Raw genomic sequence first — 27,097 nt, forward strand, 5'->3', positions numbered from 1 at the left:
TGGAAAATGGGTCAGAAAGTCTTTTCCTTCTGGAGCAGTCTGCTCTGGAGGTCACATCCTGCCTGCTGTGGGGTTGGAGTGTTTGGGTGCTGACAAATGGAAAGTCCTTCTTGGGATATATTGTTATTTGGGAGCAGGAGAAGGGTCTGTGTCCACCTTCTCCCAGAGACTGGGACCGGGCCCATGGTGTTCCTGTGCCCTGAGCACCCAGTGTCCTGCCTGGAGCTCTGCTGCTCCTTTGCTCTGGGCTCCTTCCCACTCCAAGCCTGAGGTTCCTTCCTCTGTTGCAAGACAGATTGCTCAGATCAACCGGTTCCATTAATGCAAGACCTGATCACATCCGAGTGTTCAGGGTCCAGTGCTGGAAACAGACCCTTTGCTGCCCTTTCTGGAACGATCTTGAGCTGAGTGAACTGAGGGTACAGGGTACTCAGGACTTGGATTTGGGTAGGTTATGAGTGCAGACAGTGACCGCACTGTTTGAGGCTGTGCCACAGAGCAGTGCCCACTGCAGACAGTGACCGCACTGTTTGAGGCTGTGCCACAGAGCAGTGCCCACTGCAGACAGTGACCGCACTGTTTGAGGCTGTGCCATACAGCAGTGCCCACAGGAGCCAGGGTGAGTAGGTTCTTCTGTCACCTGTTCTGTTTGAGCTGCCCCAGCGCCTGCAGGCACAGGGAGATGCTTTGTTCCAGCTGACTGCAACGCTTGGGTTCACACACAGCCTTCACCCAGCTTGTTGTTGTAAGAGGAGAGATTTGACTGTGATTAGTTGTGATAATGAAGGGTTTAATGAGAGCAATTAATTAAATCATTTGCTCAGGCACTTTCCACCATCCCAGCCTCCAGCATTACACCCTGCACAAGGAAGGAAAACAACAGGTAGCAAAACATGAGGCAGAAATCCACAAACACGGCAAGGAATAGCAGGGTTCAAACTGCAGGAGACACAGACACAGATCTCTCTATATTTGTAAGTACTGTACTAAAACTTTGTGTTTGCTCCTTTGCTTATGCTCACAGTAAACTGACAGACCTATTTTATTTCAAGGACAAGGGTGTTTAAACTCTTCTTGTAGCTGTCCTCTAAAGCTGTGCAATGAAACCCAATACCTTTTACTTATTTCCCTAGATACTCTAATCCCTCCCTGCTTTACCAGTATCTTTGAGCTGTTCTTCCCTCTGTATCCACAGCAACATGAATCCCTGCTGGAATTAGTTGCTTCTAAAATGCAGGTGCACTTGGTTTATGTTGCTTTCGTTCAGGCTCTTAATTTGAAGACTTTCCCACCAAACAGGAGCCTCTGCTTTTACTCTACCTCGTATTAGGCATCAATTTATGTATTAGAAGCTCACAAGACGTTCACTCTCCTGCAGACACTACCTGTTTCTCAGAGCCTTTGGTGTTTTCTGTTATCAAGAGATTGTAGGCAGCAAGAAGGCATCAAATGCCTTAATCAATAAGCAAGCCATCCTTTTGTTAGCCTGGAAGTAACACTGCTTCATGGAGGGGTGGATGGCACAGTGTGGCTGTGTACAGCCCCTGCTCAAACCCCTCAGAGCCATTACATCCATGTGCTGCTCCCTGAACATAACTGTGGCTGAACACCCCCAGGTTGCCTGTTGTTTCCAGCCTTGGAGTTAAATGCCTGTATATATGTGTGTGCATATATACGAATATGTATGTGTATAAATGTATGTATGTGTATATGTAGATATGGGCGACATGGTTTAGTGTGAGGTGTCCCTGCCCATGGCAGGGGGATTGGAACTGGATGATATGAAGGTCCTTTCCAACCATAACTATTCTATGAATCTGTGATTCTAAATGCCTGACCGAGGAGCAGCTCCCCATGACCCAGTATCAGTGAGCACTTGAGCCCAGTACCCCCCCGTGTGCTGGGCTGCACCCCAGAGTGTGAGCAGCAGCTCAGGGAGGGGATCCTGCCCCTCTGCTGTGCTCTGGGGAGAGCTGAGAGCAGCTCCAGTGCCTAAAGGGGCTGCAGGAAAGCTGGAGAGGGGCTTGGGACAAGGGCCTGTAGGGACAGGCCAAGGGGAATGGCTTGAACCTGCCAGAACAGGGGAGCCTGAGCTGAGCTCTGAGGCAGAAGCTGTTCCCTGGGAGGGTGCTGAGGCGCTGGCACAGGGTGCCCAGAGAAGCTGTGGCTGCCCCATCCCTGGCAGTGCTCAAGGCCAGGTTGGACACAGGGGCTTGGAGCAGCTGCTCCAGTGGAAGGGGTCCCTGCCTGTGGCAGGGGTTGGAGCTGGAGGAGCTTTGAGGTCCCTTCCCACCCAATCCATTCTGTACTGAAGCATGGACTGGGTGGTACCATCTCTACAGACTTGCCTTTTCAGGGCTAGTTTCGTACATTTGACTTCTGTTATTGTCTCCCCTCATCAGTTTTCTGGGATAAGCTGACTTGGATGGAAGTTGGACAGGCTGCGGTCAATAGGATTTACTGTTTTCAGCTATCCTCATGATCAATACACATTTTACAGAATTACTGGAAAAGTCATTCAGGAATGGTTGGAGACATCTCATTACAGAAAGCAGATCTGCTGTCTTGGCACATCAATATTCTTACTGTGGATATAGAATCATAGGTTCTATGGTTGTATATATATATATAATCCTAAGGTTAGGATTACCAATTACAGTTTTGAGATACAGCTTTTGCAATACTCGACAGTGGTGGATTTTACTTGTTTTCTTTAAAGATTCTGATAATCTTCACATATTCCAGCCTGTGTTTTTAAGAATGAAGCTTCACTCATGGCTTAGCCATTTAATAGAGTTTGATTCTTAGCTGAAGAAGACTTTTACCTCTCTGAAAACGTGACCATTGTTTGCATGGAGCTGTGCTCATGGATGCAGAGGGCAGCGTGCCAGCTCCTGGAGCACAGGCAGTGCTGGGTACCTGCCTCTGCAGCTCTGCCCCCAGCATCACCTGCCTTTTTGACAGCTCTAATCCCATTTTCTTTGTGCCTTGATTTTCCTCACTGTAAAATGGGAATGGAAGATACGACCCATTTCATCACAGTCTTCTAAGGAGATGCTAATCAACATTTTGATGCCTACAAGATAAATGAATGGGAAACATTGGATCATGGCAGCGTATGGAAATGTCGTGGGAGCACCAAGGTAGAAGTAAATCATTAGTTAGTAAATCAGTGAGTGAAAGGTCTGAAGTGAAGCCTCCTGTGCAGTGGGGAAGAACTGAACAAGTTCCAGGTGACTGGAAATGCTGGATGACTGTGTGTGGACTAAACAGAGGTAGAGCATCTGCAGAAGAAAATAGGATGGGACCAGATCAGTGAAGTGCATCACAGTACACTCATGAAAGAGAGACATATTCATGTTGCCTAGGACCCTAATTCTGCTGCTTCATCCTAAATATTGTTAATGGCGTTTGAAAGTCATGTTTTCTGTAGCACCTGGACATGGAGACCTGTTGGCCTGAGGCCATGCAGTGTGTGATGTGCTGAGGTCATTTCAGTTCTAACCCGAAAAAGAACTTGATGTTCCTAAAAGTCTTTTCCAAGCCGGGTTATCCTGATTCTCTGATTCACTGCTGTGGGGACAGGCAGGATGGGATTGACCAGCAGGTTTGTGTATTGGTCTAGTACTTCTCTTCATAATTACATGTAAATCCATTGCCAAGGAGCCATCCTGTTAAGGTGTATAAAGTTGTAGCTGTTCAGTAAGCACCCGCTGGCAGCGCTGCACCTGTGTGGGTGGTGTTCTGTGTACTTGGAATTCAGCTCAATGTATTGGGATACCTCGGGTTTCCATCAGGACCACTTGGTATCCCTCAGCCAGCATAATGTGGCCATGAATGAAGAGCAGATCCTGTTTACACCCACCTCTGCAGAGTGACCTTAATTTAAATGAGAATCCGGCCCCTAATCTGTATAAATATATGCACTCTGTTACATGAAGGTTATTTATCGCATTGCACTTGGCCTGCGTATGCATGGAGATTTACCATAGATAATCCATAATCCAGAATTAAACTATTAATATGCATTGTGAGAGGGGCAGCCATAACCTTGAAATTCCTTGGTTTAAGGATGACCTTTAACTTTGTTTGAATATATTTTTTAGAAGTATGAATAACAAATTAACATTGGTTGATAAAAAACATTCTGATTCCTTTGTACCATTTGCATCGATCCATACTCAACTTACAGAAAGCCTTGAAGATTAGAAGGCTTAATCACTCATAATATTTATTTGGTTTTAAATGTCAGATCACGTTTAGTTCAACATGCTGTCAGCCTGGTTCTGCACCACACTCTGCCCTTCATGAAAGTAGTCTGGTACCCAAAGACACGTGCCTCTTAGCGACAGGGCAAAACACTTTGTAGCTGCCCCATGTAAAGGAATTGCTTTCTGTATCCTCCTGAACATGGAACTAAGAGCTATGCTGTTCCTCTGACCTGCCCTCCTGACTGCAGCAGGGCTGGCACCTGAAGCAGACCAATTCCCAGTTGTCAGGAATTGGTTTTCCTTTCCCACTCCTACCAGAGGTGTTTGGGCAGACTCAGTGGTCTCACAGGTAAGTCCTGGCATAAGGAACAGCCTGTTAGTTACATTGTGAAGTCTAAATACCTGTCAGGATTAGGACAGATTGTGATGGATGCTGACTGTATGTGTGTGACCACTCACTGATGTGCACTTGGCCGGAGCCTGGCACGCTTGCTCTGCTTCAACCATGGTGTTTTGGTTCCCTTCCACAGGCCACGGCTGCAGTTCAACAACCTGACCTTGATTTCAACTCACGGCCTTCCAGGAAAAGACCCACCAGGCTCCAGACATAGAGGATTTTTAATTAACAGGTTTGATTTCGGATCTAAACACTGCCATAGCTTCAAAAGAAAACATGATGCTTTGTGATGCTCTGTGAGCTTGTCCTGAAGCTTAGATAGATACATAGACAGCCTCAAAACAATCCAGTCTGTCTGTACAACATGCATTCACCTGTGAAATGAGCTGAGTATAATGACTGCTAGAGCAGTTACTTCAGGTCAGCAGTCCATGGTATTACACCAGGACACTGGTCTGGGCTTCCCAAGACATTTTAGATTGTTTAGATCTCCGGGTTAAAGAAAAAAGACAAAAGATGTATGTTTGCTTTTAGAACATTACTGAGGTTCTCATTTTCATGGGGTTTGTTCCAAGCGATGCTGACCAAACAGACAAGAATTACCATTAGCAGCGTGACCAGTGATGTGAGATGCTGTCACCAGTGGGGACTTTGCTGAGTATACAGGGGAAGTTTAGGATTCTTGCTGTTGTTAAGTCAGTTCTGCTACTTGTGAGCTGTTTGTGTGCCTGTCACTGGGCTGTGTGTCTCCAGCCCAGCTCAAGTGCTGTCCTGCACGCTCCTGGGCTGGCAGAGCTCACAGCACTGGTGTGCAGGAGCTGCAGGGGAGGTTGTGACACAGGGCAGCAATGCCTGTGGCTGAGTGTGGGTGTTCCACAAGCTCCCTCATTGGCCAATAAGGTACATTTGGTTTGATGGTTGTGTTTTGTACTTTGGAATAGTGTCTGGGAATCCTCGCTGTAGAAAGGAACGTGATTGTCCTGGACATTGAGGAGGATAGAATCAAAGTGAATTCACTATTTTGAATGGCTGGGGAATGAGCTTTGTACAAGTTATTTAGATTTGCAGTGTGACTCTTTGGAACCCGCTCATTGGTTTCTACCAAATATTGCAGTAAGTAAGCAGCAACGCACTGAAGGGACAGCCTTTTAAATGGCAAAACAGCCCCTGTCTGCTTGCTGCACTTTAAAAATGAGCTCTCTACAGGGACGTGAGGGTGGTGTGATGGGAACCTGTTTAAAACCACCTTATCCTGTTTGGAATTTTGCCCTAGCAAGGAATTGTTATAAAGTTACCTGAATTGATGTTTTTATTGCAGAAAGGGAGGTGTTCAGCTGGTAAATGAAAGGCCTTTATGGGCACACAGACACATGTGTTCTTTCTCCTACATATACTGTAAAAAAGAGTTGCAATAACAGAGCATCCTTCCTGATGGGAACTTGTGCTTCATCTCTGCCTCGCCAGAATTAGCTGGTAACATTTGAAAGCAGATTAAGAGTGAAAATTGAACTCTGCAGGGTGTGAGTTTTTGAAAGCATCCCTGTGATTTTGGAGTGCCAGTCTCCTGGGAGCTGCACTCCTCAATTATAAAGGTGCTTTTGAAACCCCTCAGCTGTCCTTGATGTCCATGTTATTTATAGATGTGTGCCTGATTACAGCTCAGATTGTCAGTGGTTCTGTTCCCTGACTTACTGCCTCTATCTGTGAGTACGGAGGATGCAGAGAGCCTCGGAGGCGTTCTGGCCTCAAATTCTTGAGGCCACAAACAGCTTTGTCTGTGGCATCCTGTGTGATAGTGCTGCAGCTCAGTAACCACAATTAACACACAGCACCCAGCTCTTTCAGTACATGTGTGCTGCTGCTCGTAGCAAAGAGCAGCTGCCAGTGCTGTGACTCTCCAGCAGTAACACTGCAGGCAGTGGTGCAATATACAGGATCAGATGCTTCACCACGAGCCCAGTCCCCTTCTATTTAATCACAGTCCAGGTAGTCCCATGGAAGAAAGGGGAATGTTTTTCATTGCTCTGTGTCAATAGAAAGTAAAGTCATTGAGCCTCTGGATGGCTGTGAGCTTTGTGTGGTAGACAGAGTTCCTTCTGCAGTGACTTCAGATCACAGACTGCAGAAAGTGCAGGATCTCTTCGCTGGCCATCCTCACAGAGCCTGCAGTGCTGGCAGGGGTGAGACCCAGCTTCCTGTCACACAAGATGTGTGAATTCCATCTTCTTGCCATGTCACTCTGATCTCATAAACCAGACATCTGTGGGGCACCAGCCATTCATCTTTTTGGCTTGCTTCAAGCCTGTTGCATTAATTTTTGGTAGATCCCACAGATTCATCCCTTCACAAAGCTAGAAATGGGTTTGGGCTTAGCATTACTCTTCAGTCCTACTGCAAGAACCTGATTGAACAGAACTGTGCCTGGTTTAAGTTCTCTGTATCAGAAGGCACTGAGCTGCAGAATGGCCAGCAGCAGTCTGTGTATGAAAATACAGGGCTATTGCAAGACTCCATGGTCTTCATGAATCACAACAGACCTTGTTGAAGTGTCCTGGTTTAAGCCCAGCCGTCTTTAAAGTTACCAGCTAAAGCTGCTGGCTGGGCTTAAACCACAACATAAAGATGTGATTTCTCTGCTCTTCCATGTGTTCTATAATGTTGTGTCTGTTGTACCTCTTATGGGAGTGTTTTACCTTCAGGAATCATTGTCTTCCCAGAAGTCTATTAAAAGAGGATAGTACAAATGTAGACATAAATAAGCATCCTGGTATTTGCTGGCTTGGGAAGGGGGCATGCTCCGAGTCAGGACAGACCTTTGGAAACAGTTGTCATTTTCATTGCTGAGGCATTGAAAGAGGGTTTGTTCCATTCAGATTTTGCTTCAAAATTGTCTTTTTAAGTAGTGGCATCTCTGATACTTCCATCATAGCCAGGAGTATGAGCAATACTTTACTCTGAAAACAGGCTGAAACTGCTGACATCTGAGAGCTGCAGAAGTCGGTCCTGTGTGAGGCTTTGGAAATCACAAGTGGTTTCAGGTTCCGTGGTGGCCTGGTACTGACCCTGAGTGAACAGCACCAGAGCTGAGCTCAAAACCTGCACACCCCAAAGACCAGGTTCCTGTTGAGGTTTCCCATTTGGACAGCGTTCAGTCTGTAAAACCTTCAGGGGCCCTGGAAACCCCAGCTGTCCATGGAGCAGGGCTCTGCTGTTGGAACAGACAGACCTTCCTCTGGTTCCTTGCCTCACAGTGCAGAGGATTGCTTTGAAATTATAGAAGTTCCTTCCCCATTTCATTGAGAATAATAAATTGTTCAGCTACAAATTAGTGCAGGTTGATACTTCCACATCTGCACTACTTGTGTGTCTCAGTTCCTGTCTAGTTCTGTGCTCGTTTGGATAGCCTATGGCAAAGTTCCTCCTTCTCCCCCGTTACTGTTCAGTTCATCCAGCACACGAGCTCAGCTGCATCTTACAGACTTCTGTTTGGAGCAGAGGATCAGATCAGAATGTTTCCAGGGTTCTTCACTCTTGTGTTTTGGAGCAGCACAACTGGGAAGGGGTCCCCAAGAGAAGATTGGAGCTCTCTGTCTTTCCTCCCAGCTCCGAGGGCTGCTCTCCTGCCTTCTGGGGTACTTGCAAGGTTTTCATGCTAACACTTGAGACCACAGATGTTAAAATGCCACTAGGGCCTCTGAAGCACAAAGTCTCTTCCTTGCAGGAGCCTGCAAAGAAAAAGCAGATAAAGCATGTAGTTGTGACGTTGTTTTTACATGATGTGGTTGTAGGGCCCAGTGCTGGGAGGGTTGTTTGGGTTTAGCAGAGAGCAGTCAGTGTGTAACTGTTCCATACGGGCTGGTCTCATCTAATGCCTGCTGTCAGCTCATGTCACTCACAGAGTGTCTTCCTTCACAGCCACTGCTTTAATGATGAAGATCATGCAAAGATGTCACTTCGTTCCTGGGTTAACGTTGTGGTTGGCAAAATGACCAGCATAAACCGCGCTGCCAAGTACGTGGTGGTTTCCAAGGAGGAGAAAGTGCCATATGATTACCTTGTTCTGTGTGCAGGGCAGCAGTACCAGGTGAGGTGTATGTCTGCAGTTGTTGCAGTGAGTGGTGTTTCTGTGCTGAGTGAGTCCACAGCCCGTGGGTGCAGCAGTTTGTGCTGTTCCAGTGTGGCTGCACAGTGGGAGATGTGGCTTTGCAAAGTTTCCTCTCAGCAATGTCACTGCTCAGCATCAGGTACTAAGCAAAGCTGCCAGTATTTTGCCACCATGACACTGACCCAGCCCACCCTTCACAAGGAGCTTGCCCCCAGCTGGTCCAACACCGTCTGACCAGGTTTTGGTGATGGAAAGAATTCCTTATCAGATTAATTGCTCATCTCACCCCATGACCATGCCAGGGCACGCACATGGTGCTGTGTTATTGTAGCACACGGACACGTTTCCAGTGGCATCAAAGCAGATCCTTAGTTTCATGTGAAATGTGGAATCAAGCTCATCTCCTGTTCTCAACTTGGAAGGAACCCAGCCTGGGATGTCCTTCTCGTGTACCATCCCCTGGCCTTCGAGCTAGATATCCAAATAGCCATCTTTTGTGTAATCCTGTTGCCTGCAGGGTTTTGCCTGAGTGATTGGTTTGGGCATGAACAAGGTATGTTGCCTGTAAAATCAGGAGATCACACTGAGCCTGTGTCTACAGCTCTTTACTGTTCACCAGAAGTCACAAACATGAATGTGTTCAGCCCTGCAGTGAAAGCTTGGCCTGCATGGGTGCAACAGGTCTGGGGAGCAAGGAAGCCCTGAGTAATCACTTTGCAGAGTAGAGCCACTTTAAACAGCAATCCACATTTGCTGTCCAGAGACAAACAAAAGCTGAAGTGTGCTCTGAATGACTTTAAATGCTCCTACAAAAAGAAGTGTGGAAGTAACCCTGACTTGCAGAGTAAGTTATGGAAAGTAACCACACTGGAGAAATGAAGCAGGGCAAGACTTGGGTTTTATCTGCTTTCAAGAAGATAACCTAATGTCATCTATTCTCACTTTTAAGCCCTACAAAAAATAGGAAGGAATTACTTTTATCATGTGGTTTCTGTTGTATTACACATTGCTCTAGTCCATCCTTTTTCTAAGTTGTCCCTTATTTGGTACATAGTCAAATTAATCCCTAATATTATTCATTATGATTAAGAGGATTTACTTGTTGGGTAGGTCAGTCTTTTGATGTCATGCCTGGTTTTATATGACCAGATAGTATTGCAGTGGATCCAAGGGGCAGTGAGAACACTGTTCAGGACTTGCTGGTGCTGTGAAAGTTGCAGATGAGACCCCCTTTTTTGCTCTATATAGTTCAGATTGATTTTGTTACTGTAAAGTAACATTATACAAATAACACCTCAGTGCTGCTGGCACTTCAGCCATAAAGCAGGCTTGGTCCCTTTCTCTGGGACAAAACCTCTCTTCTTTTAGGAAGTTAATTTTTGCTGCCGAATGCTGGAGGCAGTCATGGTGCACAAGGCTTTCTGAGTGTCCTGTAAAGGTGTATGTTATCCAGATAACCACAGAGACCCTTCAGATGTGTAGTTACATGTTTCTGCTGTTTGCTGCGAAGTCCTTTCCCTTGTTTTGCCTGTGTTGTTACCCCCTTGTGCCGGCATGACCCTTTGAAGTGGTCATCCCCATCCCAGAGGCAGCATGGGGCGCACACAGACATGTACCTGTGTGTGTGTGCTCAGGCTCGCACCGATGGGTGTGCTACTGCTGAATGTCAACAGGGATGAGGATGTACAAGGATAGCAACCCTGAAGTTGTGTCCTTGGTATTGGAAATCTTAGCAGTTCTCTGAGATACACACCATGTATTCACTCACTCACTCATTTCTTCCAGGTCCCGGCTCCCACTGGAGCAGATATCCACAAACTCCCAACTAACAGAGATGTCCTGAGTGAGTGGCCACAGAGATACACAGGGAAGGTCCCTTCCAACCATTTTACTCTCAATGACAGTCAGGACTGTGCAAAGGCAGCGCGGTGGCTGATGGAGCATGTTGTCAACGCGGAAGGTGAGTGCCTGCATTGACACTCACACATCCACAGCAGTGTTTGCTGGGCTCATTGTTTCCTTAACTCCATGCTGCAATTGGTGCTTGGTTAATTCTAACAAAGCCTTTCATCTGCTGAGCTTTGGTTTCCAGATGAATTTAACATTTGTTGTCATTTGTGATACCCACATGTGTAGCTCGGAAAGAAAGGCTTGAGATAAATTAATTAGCTATGATTATTATATAAACCAGAATGAGTCCCAAATGCAGATCTGGCTGAAGTCATTAATTAGTCAATTAAATAATAATTTAATTACTGGGTGTGTTTTTCTATATAGCAAAATGTCTGGATTTGAGGCATAACACAAAGAAATCAGCTCTAAATTAGGAATTGGGTTCCTTGTATTGGGTTACATCTGTTACAGGCATTCACACAGAACTGAGGCTCCCAGTATTTCCTTTTTTAACCCTTAAAATCACACACCTGTGCAGATGTCCACCACTGCTGTCCTTCCTCAGCCTGTCCCCAGCTCCATATGGTCATTAGTTCAGGCACTGGAAGCGTGTGCTGTGAAAACACCTGGAATCATCCAGGCTTCTGAGCTGAGCTTAACTCCAGAAGAGAGCTGTTGATGAAGCGTTGGCTCCGTGTGCTGGGTCTGGGGAAGGATGGACCTCAGAGCAGGAGCGCTGGCCTTGTGGGAAGTTCCTGCTGAGTGCAACAGGAGCAGTATCCTAAGGGTGTAGGTCACCTGGCTCGTGCCTGGAGAACATGGTGGTTCCTTGGTGTGGTCTACAGGGTTCATGTTTGGCTTGGCAGACCTGTAGGGAGGTTCTCAAGACACTGGAAGGTTCTTTATCACACTCCAAGTCTTGCAATGATCCGGACAGGACACAACAAACATGACAGTGCTTCTGCTCTCACTTTCCTCCAGCAGTGTCCTGGCCTCAGGCAGGCAAATGGAGCCTGTGCAGTAGTCCCAGTGACACCAGCCCTACCCACAGTGCTTCACATCATGTCCTGCCAACAGGCACGGATGCATTTGCATAGACAGATGAGGTTGTTGGGCTTCCCGTTTGCTGCTCCTACTCTTATGTAAATCCCTGTGTGCCCAGTCCTGGAATGTGCTGCAGTATCCCTGCACAGGAATGCAGTGCAAGCAGCACCTGGGGATTGCTGTTCAGGCCTTACAGCACCTCTGCTGCTGGGGACAAATGCACCTTTGGTTTATTAATACTAAATTAAAATTAATCATAATGCAGAGGAGGCCATGGAGCTGCTGCGAGGGCTGGAGCAGCTCTGCTCTGGAGCCAGGCTGAGAGAGCTGGGCTGGGGCAGCCTGGACAAGAGAAGGCTCCTGAAGGGGAGAGCTGAGAGCAGCTCCAGTGCCTAAAGGGGCTGCAGGAAAGCTGGAGAGGGGCTTGGGACAAGGGATGTAGGGACAGGCCAAGGGGAATGGCTTGAACCTGCCAGAACAGGGGAGACTGAGCTGAGCTCTGAGGCAGAAGCTGTTCCCTGGGAGGGTGCTGAGGCGCTGGCACAGGGTGCCCAGAGAAGCTGTGGCTGCCCCATCCCTGGCAGTGCTCAAGGCCAGGTTGGACACAGGGGCTTGGAGCAGCTGCTCCAGTGGAAGGGGTCCCTGCCCGTGGCAGGGGTTGGAGCTGGAGGAGCTTTAAGGTCCCTTCCAACACAAACCATGCTGGGGTTCTGGGATAGTTTCATTATTGCTGCAGACTTCTGCTGTGGTGTGAAGCTGCAGATCTTCATTAGGTACGATCCTGTCTTCAGTTATAAGGTATATCCACAAATCCCAGTGAGTCTAATCTGGAGGGACCTTTTGCAGACATGCTCTGTGGGAGATGTGGCCCCTCTGTCCTCATGCTGCCTCTGGCTCCGGTTCCCTTTCATTGCTCTTCCCACTTTGTGTTCTCTGCCACTGCAGATGTAAGCTATAAAGAGTGCCCAGCTGGAGAAGTCCTTCACCAATCTCCATTTCTGTTCTTGGTCACCCTGCTTCTTTTTCCAGCTCTATTTCTTATGGATGTTGTTCTTCCCAGCTTTGTTATGGCTGCATCCAAGATCCCTGCTCTTGATGACAATGAGTCCACTTCTCAGCCCCTGGCCTCTTCTAGAGGCAGTAATAAGTGACAGGCTCATGGAGGTGCAGAGGCAGAGCTCCTGTGGAGCCCAGCAGTTGATGTGGATGTCCATCAGCTCTCTACAGGCTGTGCTGCTGCTGCACTGTACTGGCCAAAAGTGGCTGTTTGCCTTTACTTTTAACCTCTGAAATTCTCCAGATGGAGTCAGAGCTGGGTTTTCACTGAGCACCATGTACTGCTGCGTGCTGGGTGGGTGGAACTGGTGGGTGCTGGTTTGGGGGCTGTGAGTAGGGCAGCATCACCCCATACATGGCATGTGGTGGTGGCAGTGGTGAGTGCACACTGTGGTGGAGCCTGAGGCTCCTGAGGGATGGTGAGACCAAGGGTGGCTCCATGAGCCGTGTCTGCCACCACCAGCTCCTCCTCCAGCTGCCGTGGGGCTCCAGCGCCAGGCTGGGAGCCTCTGTCCCATATGGAATGGTGGTGGCTCCGGAAGGGCCCTTCCCTGATGAAACCCGAGAGCCCAATGCATGGACCTGTCATAGCTGTCATTGTGACTAATTGGAATCCAGCCCCTGCCAACACTGTGCTTTCCATGAAGATAAAAGGTAGGATGGAAGGAAAGTAAAGAACAAAACTGCTTTAATGGCCCCAAATGGAGCAATTATTTCTTTCTCTTTACCTAGAGATAGTTACTGCCGTGTTAGAAGTGTGTTTGTGGGAATGCTCCCGCATTAACATTCCAGTGCATGAATCACCAACCAGAGCCACTGATGCTGCAGTTAAACCTGGTTCTCTCCTGTAGCGTTTGCAGACTAAAGAGATTCGGGTCATGCTGGGGTCAGTGAAATCTTGAGCTTCCACTTGTGGAGGATGAATGAGCCTGCCCTGCACAACGCGGGCAGTCTGGCAATAAAGGGTACAGCTACTCTAACCACCCTTATTTATGGCTGCTTTTCCCATGGAAGATTATTACGTTTACTCCCCAATAGATACATTTTCATGTAGTTAAATAATAAAAGCATGCTGAGGAACTGCTGTCTGTTCAGTGAACATCATTTCAGGCTGTAATGAATATCTGTAGTTCCTATACTACTAGCTCTGTAATCTAAAAAGCCACTAATATTGTAATAAGCAGAAGCCATAAACTGCTGATTTACAGGAGGTCAGTAAAGGAGCAATGGTTTCCTTCAGCTAATGTAGCTCTACTTGTTATTACCATATAAACCAGAATGTTAATTTTCCTTGGGAAATGCCAGCCTGGAATCTGATGTGATACACAAAATGCCAGCATGGAACTGAGCGTGTGCCATGCAGTAACTGAGCTGCCCCTCAGAGGCTGATTGTGCCCAAAGGCAGAGGCACCTCAGGTGCCCAGACCTGCTGCTTGGAGCAAGAACCAACCTCTGCCAGGCTCTGCCTCTGGAGAGCACCTCTCATTCCCCTCTCCCAGCCATTGCATCCTCTTCAGCTGCTCATGGTTTTCACCCCTTGCTGGTTGGGAATGTGTAAGTGATGTGGGGCTGTCAGCTCTATGTTCTTGCTGCACTATTAGCACATCATATTATGAATGTATCGAAGTTTGAATCATACCACTAGTCCTGCTTGTTCACTTCTTGCATTGCATCCTGCTGCAGCAGTGGGGAAAAAGGGTTAATCTTGTGTCTTCCTTCTCTTGTGGTGCTCTCCTGAGGACAATGCTGCCCACAGACAGGCATCCTGGCAGGCATGCCACAGAAAGAGCTCTCTGGGCTTGGGAAGTCAGACTAGCAATGTACACATTGAATGCAATTCCCATTATCACATATCATATGTTTTCTCTGTGGCTTTTATGGAAGTAGTAACATCTCTTCTTTATGACTTCAGGTTAATACATTTGCAGGTAAAATCATTCTGTCCCTTTGGGCACTGGTGTGAACAGCAGAAATATGCTTCCTGTCATTCCTGAGCATGTCTATCCATGGGGCAGTTCTTTCCTCTGGCAGTTAGGAAGAGGTATATATATTTGGCAGCTACAAGTAGCCAAACGGATATGGACAAATAAAATAACATTGTAGGCAGTCAGAGAGGAATAACAGAACGTCTATAAACAACCTTTATTAATATTGTTGGTTGCTGGAGCTCTGTGGATGCTGTGTTTAGTATTGCCCTGTGTCTCATGCAGTAAAACATGGTCCCAGTGAAAGCAGTTTAGCCTATAAGATAACAAAATGTAGTTTATAGGGGATGCCATCACTTGGAGTGAGCATAAGTGCCAGTGCTGAGACAAGCACACGAGTCAGTGGCATGAGGCACACTTACCTGCTCATCACTGCTGCCTGCAGTGCCTTGCAGGGAAACACATGCTGCTGAATGTGATGCTCAGGTGGGCTCTGAGGAGGGTCCCCTCTCTGTCCTGTTCTGGCTGCAGTCACTGCTCTGCAGTCACTGCTTTGGAGGCAGCTGCTGTTGGTAAAACACTGTTCCTGAAACAGCTTCTATAATTCTACACTGGTTTTTGTTTAGAACATTCACAGAATCCCAGCCTGGTTTGTGTTGGAAGGGACCTTAAAGCTCCTCCAGCTCCAACCCCTGCCACGGGCAGGGACCCCTTCCACTGGAGCAGCTGCTCCAAGCCCCTGTGTCCAACCTGGCCTTGAGCACTGCCAGGGATGGGGCAGCCACAGCTTCTCTGGGCACCCTGTGCCAGCGCCTCAGCACCCTCCCAGGGAACAGCTTCTGCCTCAGAGCTCAGCTCAGGCTCCCCTGTTCTGGCAGGTTCAAGCCATTCCCCTTGGCCTGTCCCTACATCCCTTGTCCCAAGCCCCTCTCCAGCTTTCCTGCAGCCCCTTTAGGCACTGGAGCTGCTCTCAGGTCTCCCCAGAGCACAGCAGAGGGGCAGGATCCCCTCCCTGAGCAGCACACGGGGGGGGTCTGGGCTCCAGCGCTCACTGAAGCTGGGTCATGGGGAGCTGCTCCTCACCCAGTACCCCAAGTCCTCCTCATGCTCCTCCATCCATTCTCCACCCAGCCTGTGCCCAGTCCCTGTTTTCATACCCCTGGTCAGGAGCATCCCTCAGGTTTGTTTTCTAAACTTGGTCTTCCCACAGTTTGTGGGGTTTCTGCATGAACTATTCCATTTGCTCCCCCTCATCCATCCAGCCGCCCCATAAGGCATTTGAATGAGCAGAACTGAGGAGGGAGGGCAGAATGAAATGAAAATGTGGGTTTTTCCTCCCTAGAGGATTTCCAATCAAAATAATTTCAAACCCCAGGGTCAGGTGAATGTCATACTTGTGTGTGAAGTACTTGCCTACTTTGTGGGATGTTTTGTACAGATTCTTCACTAAATTATCTTGCCTACTGTTGCTAGGTAACGCTGTTTGCTTCATAGCATCAGAGGAGTGAGAGGGTCAGAGGGAGCAATTCTGTGCTATTATCATCCCAGTTACACTAATAAGGTTTTCATTGTACATCTTAGAGATTGTTCCCCTTTTTTCCTTCCCTCAGGGAACGTCATTGTCTATGGAAACACAATGGACATTTACACCACGGTAGAGGCCCTCTTGTCCCTCGGGATTGCTGGTGCCCGCATACACCTGGTGCAGCCTCCACTCCGCTCCAACGTGACGTGCCTCAACAACAACGAGCTCGAAGGTGCCGTGGGGCAGGCACTGGGGGAGGCTGGTGTGTCAGTGCACCGGGACTGTGTCCTGGCACAGTGGGGCACAGGTGATGACCCAGACCTCATCACCTCTGCTTCCTTCACCACCAGCACAAAACCCTTCCAGCTGCAGTGCTCGGTAAGTGTGTGCTTCCACTGTGCTTCCGTCGGTCTGGCTTAAGGCAAAAGCCATCAAATTTAGACAGTCCTTCCTTGGTTTAGCTGCTGTCTCAGTGTCTGGAGCAGGTTGAACACTCACTTGTTAGCCTAAAGGGTTGTCTTTAAAAATCCAAACAAGCCCATCACTGTACCCTGCCTGTTTCGATCACAATGTACTGAAGTCACCTGACTCACAAGTAGTTGTTCACTGCTGAGTGATGAATACTCTTAATTCATTTTCTAAACAATTCCAGAAACCCTTTTATCATTGAAATTTGCAGTTCCTCCTGTCTATAGTTCTGTGCATTTGATTAAGTCACAATAAAAGCCAAAAAGGGTAGAGGCCTACTGTGTAATGCAACCAAAATGTATTGTAAACACATCTTTCTCCCCCTCCATCCCTGACTATGGGTTTGCTCATCTACAGGATCAGTGTCTTACCATAGCACATCAATGTGCACACTCTCTGGTGTGGCCCCTCTTTGGGATCTGGGGCTTTCCTGATGGGCAGAGTAGTTCTGGTTTTCACCCTCAGGGTAACCCTCATGCCTGTGATAGAGCCACATCAAACCCACACCTGCCAGGAGCCATGCGGCTCCATGTGTGCTTCCTTGGCAGCATCCTGCAGTCCTGGGAGGGAAGAGCTGTGTGCATCCCCTGCAGAGCCCCAGGAGCTGTGGGCCCTGGGGCTCCCCTCGCTGGAAGCTCTCCGTCCCTGGGCTTTACCAATCCTTTTATAACACATGATAGTGAAGCCCTTCCTGGTGCAGTGCAGACCTTGCAGAGCCTTTCGCTGGCAGGCTCCTGGCTTTGGTCTCTCTATTAGTACTGACATTCCTCACTCTCTCCTCATATGTCCCTGTTCAATTTCTCTCCTCTTTCCCTAAAATCCCTCTGGTTTATCCTTCCTCCAGAGGGATCTCCATGTGGTTCTTGTTCTTGCAAGTGAACATCCACCCCCCGCCTCCCACCAGCCCATCTCTTTGCCCACCACTTTGGGCCAGGCCTCGCAGAGCAGCCTCTGCCAGGAGCGGGCTGTGCTCTCAGCCAACATCACCTCTTGACTGGCAGCTCTGGGGGGGCTTGATCTGTAGAGTCCTGCAGGATGGAACAGTGGGAACAATCCCTGCCTGCCTGTTCCCTGCCTGTTTCCTGCCTGCCCCCTGCCTGTTCCCTGCCCCTCTGCCTCCCTGCCTGCCCCCTGCCTGTTCCCTGCCTGTTTCCTGCCTACCCCCTGCCTGTTCCCTGCCCCTCTGCCTCCCTGCCTGCCCCCTGCCTGTTCCCTGCCTGTTTCCTGCCTGCCCCCTGCCTGTTCCCTGCCTGTTCCCTGCCTGTTCCCTGCCTGCCCCTGCCTGTCCCCTGCCCCTCTGCCTCCCTGCCTGCCCCCTGCCTGTTCCCTGCCCCTCTGCCTCCCTGCCTGCCCCCTGCCTGCCCCCTGCCTGCCCCCTGCCTGTTCCCTGCCCCCTGCCTGTTCACTGACCCTCTGCCTCCCTGCCTGCCCTCTGCCTGTTCCCTGCCCCTCTGCCTCCCTGCCTGCCCTCTGCCTGTTCCCTGCCTGTTTCCTGCCCCTCTGCCTCCCTGCCTGCCCCTGCCTCCTTGCCTCCCCCCTGCCTCGCTCCCTGCCCCCTGCCTCCCTGCCTGCCTCCGGGCTGACAGATGGCTCCCAGCCTGGAGCCCGCTGCCGTCCCCTCCCCTCGGTGACCCGGCTGCTGTCAGCAGCGCTGGGGCTGGGTGGTCCTGGTGCCCGTGCGGGCAGAGCTTCCCTGCTTTGGGATGCTGTGGATGGTACAATTCCCTGTACGTGCTGCCCAGCGGCTCCAGCTCCTCTGCTGCCTGCCTCTGCCGTCCCAGCGATGCTGATATTCTCAGGCCTCCTTTCCCCCCTCTCCTGTGCTTTTTCTTCTGGTCGTGAGCATCTGGCACTTGCCCTTAGTCCACAGGGATGCTGTTCGGTGGGATAATCAGGTAATGCCTTTACCCAGGTCACAACCGCCTCCTCCCCAAGGCTGGCGCTGAGGGAAGAGCGTGTTACTGGTGCTGGTTTGCCCTCATACGGTTGTCTCAGGCTGGTCAAGGTGAAGGCAGCAAGGTGACATGTGTTTCTCCAAATACTGTTTCACCCTTTCCCCAGCCTGTACCATGATACTTCTTGATGGTGGGCAGCAGCAGTAAACTTCTGTTGTATAATGATTTTAAAAGCTGAGGGCACTGATGAAAGGGAGAGCTCTTTGTAAAGGCTCTGAAGCTGCACAGACTGTATTGTACCAGTGAGATGGTCAGTCTTCATCTGCACCCCTTGCAGACCATGGTCTTGTTTAGAACATCTCTCAACCTTGTCACTCTTACTACTTTCAACCCTCAATGTCCCCTCAATGTGTGCACTTTTGTTTTACCCTGGTTTTGGGACACTTGTTCTTCCAGCTTTCTGTTTATCCCTTGGAAGAGGCCATTGCAAAGATGCTGCTCACAGCTGTAGCTTCTCCCACCTCTGCTGTCTGTGGTGCTCAGATGGGGGTGAGGCTGTAGTGCAGGGGCTGTTCTGTGTGTGTCCCTGGCTCTAAGCTGCAGTGACCCAACCTCCGTCCGCTGCTGCTCATTTCTCCTGTTCCAGAGCTGAGCTCCTCCAGGTGATGCAGGTTTTAGCGTCCGCAGCACTTCTGTCCTCGGGGACCGCGTGTTTGTCACCCGGTTTCAGACGTTCCTTTCAGGCAGCGCAGACAACCGGATGAAGCCCATACCCAGGCAGGGATCAGATGTGATGTGCGTGGCTCTGAGCTCCTCCCGGGTGGTGCCTGTGAGGAGCAGACAAAAGGCAGTGCGGGTGTGAGTGAGAGCGGCTCCTCGGGCCCCCCTCGCCGGCAGCGCTGCCTGTGCATCTGCTCCACGCTCGGCTCCTGCCCTGGGACATGGGGCTGAGCTGCTTCCGTGTCCCAGACAGGGGCTGTGCGGCTGCCACGGGAGACAAAGGAAGGGAATCATCAGTGCTTCCTTCTCTGGGACTTAGAGGAGGAGCTGAAGGGTTTAGGGTGATTTTCTTTCAATGACTTTGAAATCTCCCTGTGGGAGATGAGCTCATGGCATCAGTAGATGCTGGTCCTGAGAGAAATCCCTACCAGAGCCGCTTCAGACAGCCCAGGCAGTGTTACCCAAGAACAGAAGTCCCACAAAACAAACCACAGTGAATGGGTATCTGCTCATCACCAGACTCAGTAACTGAGTGCCAGATGTACCAAGGACTTTACAGACAGACACAGCCTTCCCTGGGCTGGTGCAGGTGATGTACAGGGATCTGGTGTCCATCTAGACCCGTGCCCTGTCTCTGGGAGTGGCTCAGCAGTCTCAGGCACCAAGGGGGTGCAGATCAGTATTTACTTTGCCTCCCAGAGCCAGATCTGGAGCAGTTAGAGATGTCTTTCAGTCCTGACAAAGTCTGGGTAGGCTTCCCAAATTCGACATCACTATCAAGGGTAACAGATGTGAATGCTTTCCTCTTCATGCGGATACTCAGTCTTTTTGTACCTCTCTCAATCCCCTTGGCCTCCAGAGCTTCCACTGAAGTTCTGCTGTGGTCTGAGTGGGGATGACATTACCCCCAGATGATTTTCATTTCTTCTCTCCCATGAAGGTCCCTGTGCTGGGTGCCAGGGTGATGTGGTTTGTTGGTAAAGAACCAGGCACAACAGTTGGGAACAGGTCTATAAGATGCAGTTATGATGCAGAGTACATTGTACTTTCTTATTTCTTAGCTTTTCTGTTTGGCTTTTCTTTGAAAGGAGAGAAAAAGCTTCAAGAGAAGGCTCAAGTCTGTTCCCTAAGCTCACACTAACACAGATCTGCACAACCACTCAAGCTGCTCCACACAGTTACTACTAGTTTCTAAAAGAAAGCTCCTCTGGTAACCAGAAGTAGATGAGTCCAGTTCAGTAATTCTCCTCGTTACTGTCAGGTTGAGGAGCTGTAACTCCTGCATCGGAAGGATCTTTCTGTGTCTATGAAAATCATACTTTATGTTCTTGTTTTATAAGATACATAATGTTGAGCATGAAGAGCAGGTTTTGATTTATGAAAAGAACCAGTAACTGATGTGTAATAACCTCCACTTATTTACATCTCTTTTCCAGGCATTTTTTAGCTTTGCCTACAGGACGGTGGATTATGAAACCTTTAAGGCAATTAATGATGCATGTCTGGTTTTTGATGGGAGACTTGTGATCGATACTAAATTCTGCACTAATGATGTGAGCATCAGGGCTGCAGGTCCCTTAACAAAGTACTCCAGGAGATATTATGCAGATGAGAGGACACACAGTCACTTCAGTTCAAAAGAGATTGGCTCTGAGCTCGCTGTATCAATGCTGAGGCTCCTGGATCTAACCCCTCAGCCCTCTTCTGTGGCGCCAGAAGGCACAGACAGCCTCATTCCCACATACAAAGGATGCAAAATTAAAGGTATGTCCAACTGGATTCTCTCATACTTTTGTACCCTTCTTGGTGTTGGTGTTCTTATCTAACCAGGGTAGCTCCACCTCACCCAAGCTGTTATCTCATGGCAGTGAAGCTCTCAAAGTTCCTTATCTAGTCAGTGGAGAAAGGTGAGTTGCAGTAAGAGCTTACACTGCTTTAGTAGCTTTGCTACTAACAAACCAACCTGTGCTTTCACTTACATTGCAGTAAACGTGGAGTGTTTCCAGTGAACCCCAGTGTCTTTATTCCAAGTCCAAGATCAATAAAACTATAATCAGAACTTTCCAGTGTGTGGCTGCTGCACCAGTGTGTGTAAGAGCACCCAAAATGTTTATAACACAAAGTCACCAAAGCAAAAGAAGTTCCTGGTTCTGCTTTTAGTCATTTAGTAAAGAGACAAAATGAGATGAAGGAGAGCAAAGAAATACTTTACTTTTTCTTTGTTTATGATGTAATTGATCTCTTGTTTTCCCCCTGGCAGGAGGTGTCCTTCCTGGAGGCTATCACTACTTGCATATTGCCAAACCAGGAATCCCCGTCCGCCTGGACTTGGAGCTTTGTCTGAGTGATCATGTAAGCTGCAGTATTGAACTTTCCTTTGTTTTCACCTCCGTTTGGGAAGATGTCCTTATCTGGGATGGCACAGGTACCTGCACAGGCACCACACACCTTGAAACACCTTCAGTAAGCATGGTCTCTGTAAAGCAGACGTAGGACAGGATCAGCTGAGAGTCAGTAAAATACCCTTTCAGCCTTAGTGCTTAACCTCTTTCCTCCCTGCATTTAGGGGCTAGAGATGCATACATGTAATCATAGAGATGATAAACCTTTGCAGTCTGTCAGTGAAATGGGGTTGGTTTGTAGAGTGGTAGGGAAAGGACATGTTCTGGAAGGGGTGCCCTGTACTTCACTGGTGCTGCGGCTGTGAGAGTTGTCTCATGGTGGGGAAGCACTTCACACAGCTGGGCTGCACAGGAGACTGTCCCATGATACCAGTGAAGAGACACTTCTACAGGAGAGCCTGACTTGTGAAACAAGAGTAGGACAAGATTCATGTCTTTTAAAGCCAGAAAGGACCATTCACCTCGACAAGCCCCATTCATGCTGACCGTACCTTTTTCCTCTGGGATTTCTGCATCAAGCCCATTCTTGTAGTTCATATAAGAAATGGCTTTTAAAAGACTACTTCAGTGTTGATTCTAAAACTCAAGCCAAATGGTCCATGGACAGAAATGGTTTTGTTTTAAAAGGAATCCATGCTCTGGGGCAGGAATCGGAGCATGGCTCACCTTGCTTCCCAGCTTTGCAGGTCCAGATGAGCTGGCCAAAGCAGCATGTACTGGGAAGCAGAACGGACTATCAGGGAGGGAAGAACTGGCTTTATCATCCCAGATTGCTAGCACATGGTCAGAATTTGCTGCTGCAGGTTTGCTTACCTGCTCTCTGCAAAGGGAACATCTCACAGCCACTCCAGGAACTTCAAGTAAATCCTGAAAGAATTTCCTGAGGAAGGAGTAAGCCAAGGCAGTGAGATGTATTAGCAGAGAGATGTGTAACAAAGGGGACTGTAGCCTAGCAACAGGTCTCAGAAATGGATGAAACTGGAACATGAATACAGCTTAAAAAACAGCTTCAAGCTATTTGATCATCCCACTGCAGTGTGAGGTCTGAAGCAGATCTTTACATTTGTGCCTTTTAAGTGATTGATTTCATCAGCTTAACCTAAATATTACAGTTTGAGCATCAACACCCACCATTATTAGTCCCTTATTGATAGGAGAGTTGGTGGCAACCCTTATTCAAATTAGCAGGAGGGAGTCATGGAGAGCAATTCCAAATCAATATACATGTGTGTGTATGTGTGTATGTGTATATATATACACAGACATGCTCATACACACATGTATTTTTTAAAGGCAGTAATAATTTACCATTTGAAAGGGGGAAACATCCCAAGAGATGAAGCCCAGGCTCCTCCAGCTGTGAGCAAGCATCTAGTGCTCAGTGCCATTTAGGAAACATAGAGGTTTGCTTCAGAACTGACCAGGAACCCTCTTATATTTCTTCCTTTGTTGGAGGTCACACCTCTGACTGTGGAAAACTTCTACACAAAGCCAAAAATGCTTCATCAGTCTGTGATAAGCCTTTGAGTTGTAATGTTGAAGTCTGCTTGGAGCTGGTTAATGTGGTAGTGCCAACCCTCTGCCTACAGTGGCATAGGTTCTATGATGTGCTGTGAATTTGGACTCTGGACGTATACTGTTTGTATATACATATATGAAAATATATGCATAGTTATAAATCCACAGAGGGAGTACAGGTACACCCCTGTGTTCTTCATACATCAGGTGGTATCCTATAGTAAACTACAGCACACATGTCTGCAGTAATGCAGACTCTGCAGAATAAAGTGAGATGAATAAAGATCAATTCAGTTGCATCTCCTGCTGTCTGGGACCCCAGCTGCTGCACCAGGAGGTCACAGGTCCCCATGGCTCCTGTGTCCCAAGTGCTGGTGCACTCCATGGTGTCTGGAATGGCACTGGGGACTGGCAGCACAGCCCACCCGGCCCTACGCTGCAGTTTGTGTGCAGTTACCAAGGTCTGATCCACACAGGAAGTGTTTGCATCCAAACCATAGCAAAGCACCTTGTTGTATAAAGTGTGTTACCGGGAATGGGTGTTGTGGTGCAAAAAAGGGCTGTGGGTTTTCAGAAGTGGTAAATACAAGCTGGGGAGCTCTGGCTGTCCTCTGTGTGTGTGCCCAGTCTGGAGTTCATTCCACCTCCACAGCTTCCCTTGTGTGTTCTGTTCCAGGGGATGGAAATCATCACTGGAAAGGCAAGAGAAGGGAATTACTTCAGGATGCATATCAACAAATACAGCATGGTCGATGGCATCACCTGCTTTTCAAAGGAACCCTTTCCTGCCTCCAACTACATCTGCCTGTATGGCCAGCATGAGCGTCTGCTCAACGACCTCTGCTATCGCTGGAATCAAGGGCAGATTACAGACCTTTACAGGTGAGAGAAACCCACCATTGTCCATCACATCCACATGCTGGCAGAACTGTAGGCTTAGTTTATGATGCCTTCTGCCTGTTTTCTCTTAGAGCAAAAAATAGGTTTATAAGAGTATTTTCTGCTATTTGGCAAAATTCTCAGTGGCAGTGCAAGCCCTGGAGACCTTCCTGCACAGTGCTGTGTGACTGAGGTCTGCTGAGGGAAGGAGCAGATCAGCATCTTGATAACTTCTGGTTAGAATATTCAGCAGGCTTAAGTCATTAAGCTGAACCTGACCAATCCTTTCCTGCTGAGGATTCATAGTCAGAAGTCACTTTTAAAAGGGGATATTTTTATCACTTTGAATCAAATTTATGAATTAGATTTTAAATCACTCATGATAACAGTCACACTCACAACGTGCCTGAGCATCTGGTGATTAAACCAACCATGAAGTTTATCCTCCAGACAGTGTTCTGTATGTAAGCGAGGTATTTAAGTGAATTCAACAGCTGAAGGCTGTGTCAGGACTCTAGTTAGTGGAGGTTCCCCATTCACTTTGCAGGACTTCTCCCACCATGGCACAGGCCTTGCACTATCCAGAGGTGGTTCCCTCTGCCCCCTGTGCCCACAGTCGGGGGGCTCTGTGTCCCAAGGCAGGTCTGCAGGAGGTGGGAGGGACTGAAGAGCTGTTTCTAGCAAGATTTATGTGCCACCTCCTCTGAGATGATTCTTCATTGCCTTTGGAAATGCAAACTTGGTTAAGGGGGTTATTGCAGAGAGGCCTATCTGGGAAACACCATCTACCACATCTTTAATCTGCTTCTCCAGAGTTTCATAGCTTAACAAAATTACCTGGCCTAAAAACTCAGACTTGAATTGTTCCTTTTGCCTCAGTGCAAACAAGTGCTTTGGAAGTCAAGCTTGGTTAAAACATACACAAAACCCCAACCCAGCCTTGAGCATGTAACTGAAACAGGAGGTAAAGAAGAATTTGCTGAAACATCCTGTTTGATTCTCCTTCTGAAACATCCCTCACAAGTGGTGGTGTGGGAACCTGCATTGTCACAGATGGAGAAGTGAAGCACCACACAACCTAGGCTGGTCAGAGACAGAAAGCCAAGCACAGGAGCAAATGTATATTTGTCATGATGCAGAGCTCATAGTGGTGCCCTAAAAGTCACCAGCTCTGATTCTGTTGTATTTGTAACCAGTGTGAAGCAAGACATAAATGGTGGCAGAATTTCCATATTAAACCCTGTTATTTAAGTAGCAGTTTGTACAAGTTTGCTGTACAGGATGTGCTGTGCTCCAAAAGAAACCGCATCATAACAATGATCTGCTGGTCCAAAAACTCTGTAGAATGAAGCACCTGATCTCTTGAGACAGGGGCTGAAGAGCCTCTGGTTTCTGTACCTCCTCCTCTGGCTTCTGCCCTTCCACTGGTCCAGTGTCATAGAGCTCCACAGAGCACGGTGAGGAGCTGTGCGCTGCTCAGACAGGGGAATGTGTCTGTGCTGGACAGAGGAGGGGACACCCAGCCAAGCCCCTAGGTTAACAGCAGAGGGATGCTTTGTGAGCCGTGTTTTGGGAGCAGTGGTGTCAGCTGCATTCCTAAGGGTGCGCTCCCTGAGAAGGACTTGTCCATAGAGCAGTTGATGGCATCTACCTGGACTTGTGCAAAGCGTTCAACACTGTCCCACACGACATCCTTGTCTCTAAATTGGAGAGACATCAATTTGATGGGTGGAGCACTCGGTGGATAAAGAACTGGCTGGATGGGCGCACACAAAGAGTTGTGGTCAATGGCTCAATGTCCGGCTGGAGACCAGTAACGAGTGGTGTCCCTCAGGGATCAGTGTTGGTACCAGTCTTGTTTAACATCTTTGGTGGTGACATGGACACTGGGATTCAGTGTGCCCTCAGCAAGTTTGCCGATGGCACCAAGCTGTGTGGTTCCGTTGATACGCTGGAGGGAAGGAATGCATCCAGAGGGACCTTGACACACTTGTGAGGTGGGCTGATGCCAACCTCATGGAGTTTAACCGTGACAAGTGCAAGGTCCTACACCTGGGTTGGAGCGATCCCAGGCACAGCTACAGGTTGGGCAGAGAAGAGATTCAGTGCAGCCCAAGGAGAAGGACTTTGGGGTGTTGGTCAATGAGAAAATGAACATGAACCAGCTTCAGTGTGTGCTCCCAGCCCAGAAAGCAACTGTATCCTGGGCTGCATCAAAAGGAGCGTGACCAGCAGGTCAAAGGAGGTGATCCTGCCCCTCTACTCTGCTCTCATGAGACCTCACCTGGAGCATTGTGTGCAGTTCTGGTGTCCTCAACATAAAAAGGACATGGAACTGTTGGAACAAGTCCAGAGGAGGCCACGAGGATGATCAGGGACTGGAGCACCTCCTGTATGGAGACAGGCTGAGAAAGTTGGGGCTGTTCAGCCTGGAGAAGAGAAGGCTGCGTGGAGACCTCAGAGCAGCTTCCAGTGTCTGAAGGGGGCTACAGGGATGCTGGGGAGGGACTCTTCAATGGGGACTGTAGTGATAGGACAAAGGGTAATGAGTTCAAACTTAAACAGGGGAAGTTTGGATTGAATATAAGGAAGAAATTCTTTCGTGTGAGGGTGCTGAGGCACTGGAATGGGTTGCCCAGGGAGGTTGTGAATGCTCCATCCCTGGCAGTGCTCAAGGCCAGGTTGGACACAGGGGCTTGAAGCAGCTGCTCCAGTGGAAGGGGTCCCTGCCCATGGCAGGGGTTGGAGCTGGAGGAGCTTCTAGGCCCCTTCAACCCAAACCAGACTGGGGTTCTATGATAAGCCCAAACCTCAACTGTGAGATTTAAGAGTTTCTTGGACAAAAATGTCTCTTCATAAATTTCACTTCAGGAAACCTTCGTGTGCCTCTGCTGAGTGTGGGACTTGTGAATTACTGCTGCTACAGGGATTGATCTTCATTTCTAGACAACGTTGGGTTTGTTTTACAAGAGAGGACCAGCGAATGTCAAGTTCACATAAACAGTGTATTGTCAATAAGTGTGAAGTAGAAGCTGAGGGAGGATGACACGACTGTATGA

General features: G+C 48.5%; 1 protein-coding gene across 1 annotated transcript in view; it reads left to right on the forward strand.

Annotated features, from left to right (window-relative positions):
* CFAP61 (cilia and flagella associated protein 61) overlaps positions 1-27,097 on the forward strand; it is a 96,991-nt gene that overhangs the window by 58,605 nt on the left and 11,289 nt on the right. Inside the window, exons 17-23 of the mRNA XM_034060368.1 lie at positions 4,742-4,840; positions 8,524-8,692; positions 10,499-10,673; positions 16,242-16,534; positions 20,676-21,003; positions 21,500-21,591; positions 23,836-24,041. Of these exons, the coding sequence (XP_033916259.1) occupies positions 4,742-4,840; positions 8,524-8,692; positions 10,499-10,673; positions 16,242-16,534; positions 20,676-21,003; positions 21,500-21,591; positions 23,836-24,041 (1,362 nt within the window). The remainder of the gene's footprint in view (positions 1-4,741; positions 4,841-8,523; positions 8,693-10,498; positions 10,674-16,241; positions 16,535-20,675; positions 21,004-21,499; positions 21,592-23,835; positions 24,042-27,097) is intronic.

The sequence above is a fragment of the Melopsittacus undulatus genome, chromosome 3, assembly GCF_012275295.1.
Source record: "Melopsittacus undulatus isolate bMelUnd1 chromosome 3, bMelUnd1.mat.Z, whole genome shotgun sequence".
NCBI classification, from domain to species: Eukaryota; Metazoa; Chordata; class Aves; order Psittaciformes; family Psittaculidae; genus Melopsittacus; species Melopsittacus undulatus.